This window comes from Catharus ustulatus, chromosome 7, assembly GCF_009819885.2.
Source record: "Catharus ustulatus isolate bCatUst1 chromosome 7, bCatUst1.pri.v2, whole genome shotgun sequence".
Taxonomy (NCBI): Eukaryota; Metazoa; Chordata; class Aves; order Passeriformes; family Turdidae; genus Catharus; species Catharus ustulatus.
This window is the reverse complement of record NC_046227.1, coordinates 38691527-38695849: the sequence shown is the minus strand read 5'-3', so window position 1 is coordinate 38695849 and position 4323 is coordinate 38691527. Positions and strand designations below refer to the sequence as shown.

The window sequence follows — 4323 nt, the reverse complement described above, 5'->3', positions numbered from 1 at the left end:
CCAAGGTCATCGAGTCCAAAATTCCCCCAGCACAGAGTCCCAAGTGCCACCCCAAGCGCCACCCCAAGCCACCCCAGCAGGACAGACCAGCTGGAAGGGTTTGGAACACATCCCTTCTCCAAGCCTTGGCCTCTGCTCCGCTTCACTCCCGTCAGGAGCATCCCAGGAAATGCCCACAGGCCCCAGGGACACGGCACGGCCTGTGGGGAGGGATTGTCCCACCCCACTGATCCCATAGATCCCATATGGATCCCACTGATCCCACATGGATCTCACTGATCCCACTGATCCTGCTGATCCCACTGATCCCACACAGATCCCACAGATCCCATATGGATCCCATTGATCCCACTGATCCCACATGGATCTCATTGATCCTGCTGATCCCACTGATCTCATATGGATCCCACTGATCCCTTATGGATCCCACTGATCACACTGATCCTGCTGATCCTACTGATCACACACAGATCCCACAGATCCTGCTGATCACACTGATCCCACAGATCCCACATGGATCCCACTGATCCCACAGATCCCACATGGATCCCATTGATCCCACACAGATCCCACTGATCCCACACAGATCCCACTGATCCCATATGGATCCCACTAATCACACTGATCCTGCTGATCCCACTGATCACACACAGATCCCACAGATCCCACATGGATCCCACTGATCACACTGATCCCACAGATCCCATATGGATCCCACTAATCACACTGATCACACACGGATCCCACTGATCCCATATGGATCCCACTAATCACACTGATCCTGCTGATCCCACTGATCACACACAGATATCACTGATCCCATATGGATCCCACTGATCCCACTGATCCCACATGGATCCCACTGATCCCACGCAGATCCCACAGATCCCACTGGTCCCACAGATCCCATATGGATCACACTGATCACACTGATCACACATGGATCCCACAGATCCCACTGATCCCACACAGATCCTACCGATTCCATATGGATCCCACTGATCCCACAGATCCCATATGGATCCCACTGATCACACACAGATCCCACCGATCCCATATGGATCCCACTGATCCTACTGATCCCACTGATGGCACACTGATCTCACACGGATCCCACTGATTCCATATGGATCCCTGGGGCTTTTTGGGATGATCCCATGCCCACACATGGATCCCAGGGATGTTTGGGATGATCCCATCCCCACACACGGATCCCCGGGGATGTTTGGGATGATCCCACACGGACTCCAGGGATGTTTGGGATGATCCCATCCCCACACACGGATCCCAGGGATGTTTGGGATGATCCCATCTCCGCTCGGGAAGGACAGCGCAGGGTTAAGCTCGGCCGCGCTCCCAGCCCTGGAAGGCTCTCCCAAGTCACGGCCGGGCCGCTCTGTGCCGCCCATCCCTGGGGAATTCCAGGAGCTGGAATGTCGGGATCCACCCCAGCCCACGGCCCTGCCTGTCGGGAGCTGCTGCCACCCCCCAGTTATTCCCAAACCTCCAAAAACCCGGGAAACTGGAGCAGGGCCAGGAGTTGGGGGGAGGACGAGAATTTCCAACAATTCCCAGGTATTTGGGAAGAGTTTGGATCCCCAGGATGGGCGGCGGGATGTCCCCAGTGTCCCACCCGGCTGCCACCACTCCTTTGTCACCTCCCCTGCGCACACGGGAAGGCTCCGAAACCTTTGGAGCTGGATCTTCCATGGAAACAGAACTGGGGAAAATTTGGAATGGGGGCGGGTTCAGGCCACCCAAGAGCTGCCCTGGCTCTTCCCAGGACTGGCCCAGGACTTCTCCCATCCAAAACCCATTCCCTAAAGGCCCCTTGCCCCATCCCAGCTCTCCAAGACCCCAATCCCATTCTCCTGATCCCCAAATCCTCCTCTCCGCCTCACCCAGAGCCCTCTCCCAGCCCCTCTGCGCCCCCCGACCCTTCCCCACGCCCCCTTTTTCCTCCCCAAACCCGCTCCCCTTCCCGACCCTTTTCATGCCGGACCCTCTTCCCAAAAACGCCGCCCTCCCCCTTTTCCTGACTCCCTCCATCCCGAATCCCAAAGATCCCCCAAAGCCGCTCCCCTTTCCCCGCCGACCCCTTCTCTGTGCCCCCAAACCCCTCCCTGACCCTTTTCCCCTCCCTCCTTCCATCCCTCCAACCTCTCTCCCCCTCCCTCTTCCTGCTCCCACCCCAAACCCTCTCCCCTCATTAACCCCCCAAACCTTCTCCTCCCTTCTCACCCCCAAAATCCTACTTCTCTCCATCCCCAAACCTTCTCCACTCCCTTCTCCCCTCTCTCGTCCCATTCAAACCCTCCCTTTCTCCATCCCTCCAGCCCTCTCCCCTCCCTTCTGCCCCTCCCTCCCCAGCTCAACCCTCCCTCTATCGCTCCCACTCCCTCCACCCTGAGCCCTTTTCCCCTCCCTTCTCTCCATCCCCACCCTCCCTCCCTCCATCCCCAGCCCCTCTGCCCTCCCTTCTCCCCCTCCCTCCCATCCCCACCCTCCCCTCTCCATCCCCTCTCCCCTCCCTCCGTCCCTCCCTCCCCTCTCCATTCCCAGCCCCTCTCCCCTCTCTCCATCCCTCCCCTCCCTTCACCCTGAGCCCTTCTCCCCTCCCTTCTCCCCATCCCCACCCTCTCTCCCTCCATTCCCAGCCCCTCTCCCCTCCCTCCATCCCCAGCCCCTCTCCCCTCCCTTCTCCCCCTCCCTCCATCCCCACCCTCCCCTCTCCATCCCCTCTCCCCTCCCTCCGTCCCTCCCTCTCCCTCCCCGGCTGCCCCTCGGGGCGGAGCGGAGCGGGCGGTGCCGTGCGGGCATCGCGGCGGCTCCGCGGGCTCGGGGCAGCGCCGAGCGGCCAGGCTGAGCTCAGCTGGGCTCGGCACGGCTCGGCCCGGCCCTGCTGGGCTCGCCTGGGCTCGGCACGGCTCCGCCCGGCCCGGCTCGGGCCGCCTGCATGCGGCGGCGGCGGCGGCGGAGCTGCCGGGAGGGATGAACGGCTCCTCGGCGGGGCTCCCGGCGGGGTATGAACGGCTCGCTGGGGGCTCCGGCAGGACTGAACGGCTCTCTGGGAATGCCGGCAGGGTCTGAACGGCTCCTCGGCGGCGGCGGGGCTGCTGGCGGGGGCCGGGGGAGCGGCGCTGGAGCTGGAGCGGGCGCTGCGCTGCTGCACCGCCGCCTCCGTGGTGACCGACGGCAGCGGCGCGGCGGGCGACGAGCGCAGCCTGTACATCATGCGGGTGGTGCAGATCGCCGTCATGTGCGTGCTGGCCCTCACCGTGGTGTTCGGCATCTTCTTCCTCGGCTGCAACCTCCTCATCAAGTCCGAGGGCATGATCAACTTTCTGGTCAAGGACCGCCGCCCGTCCAAGGAGGTGGAGGCGGTGGTGGTGGGGCCGTACTGACCGCAGCGCTGAGCCCTCCCGGGCTCGGCTCCCAGCTTTTCCTTCTGAAAAAAACAGCAGCCCGATGGATCCGGCGTGCCGGAGGTCGGGACATGCTCGGGGTGGCCGGAGCCGCCCATCCCGGCCCGTCCCAGCCCGGCCCGGCCCGGCCCGGTCCCGTCCGGCCGCCCGCGGCTGCCGAAGTAAAGCGTGCTGTGATGGCAACAGGTCTGGGCTCCTTATTCCGTCCGCCTCCATCCCTTCCCCTTCCCCATCCCCTTCCCCATCCCCATCCCCATCCCCATCCCCATCCCCATCCCCATCCCCATCCCCATCCCCATCCCCTTCCCCATCCCCATCCCCTTCCCCATCCCCATCCCCTTCCCCATCCCTTCCCTCTCTCCCGCGGAAGGGAGCGGGCACGGCCGGGATGAAGCTTCCCTGTCCCCCCGCAGCCCATCCAGTCAGGATTTCCCGTCCAGCCGGGTTTAAACTTCCCTTTCCCAGCGCTTTCCCGGCGCTTTCCCAGCGCTTTCCCAGCGCTTTCCCAGCGCTTTCCCAGCCCCGCGGCTCGCTGAGCGCGGGACCCGCATCCCTGCGCGCCGGGAGATGCGGGAATTGTGTTCCTGCCGCTGGATCGCGGCCAGGTGAAACACCCAGCCCAGCCCGGCTGCATCCCGCTGGAACAGCTCTGGGAAAGCACAAAATCCAGGTTTTATCCCCCCAGCTAGAAGCCGGACCAACAGGTGACTGGGTGCGGGCAACTCCAGGGAGGGAGAAGCCGCTTTTCCCACGGGATTTGGATTTCTCCGTCCGTCCCCTCCGCAGGGACCTTCCCTCGGAGCCTCCCGAGCTGTCTGTGCCATTCCCGGGGGGCTCCGCTGGCTCCTGGGGATCAATCCGTGCATCCACACCGGCTGTGGGAGCGCTGGGAGCTCCC

General features: G+C 63.3%; 1 protein-coding gene across 1 annotated transcript in view; it reads left to right on the top strand.

Annotated features, from left to right (window-relative positions):
• LOC116999002 (protein reprimo-like) overlaps positions 1 to 3557 on the top strand; it is a 10439-nt gene extending 6882 nt beyond the window's left edge. The window contains exon 2 of the mRNA XM_033065276.1: positions 3084 to 3557. Coding sequence (XP_032921167.1) covers positions 3084 to 3404 — 321 coding nt within the window. The 3' untranslated portion in view covers positions 3405 to 3557. The remainder of the gene's footprint in view (positions 1 to 3083) is intronic.
• The last annotated feature ends 766 nt before the right edge of the window (positions 3558 to 4323 follow it).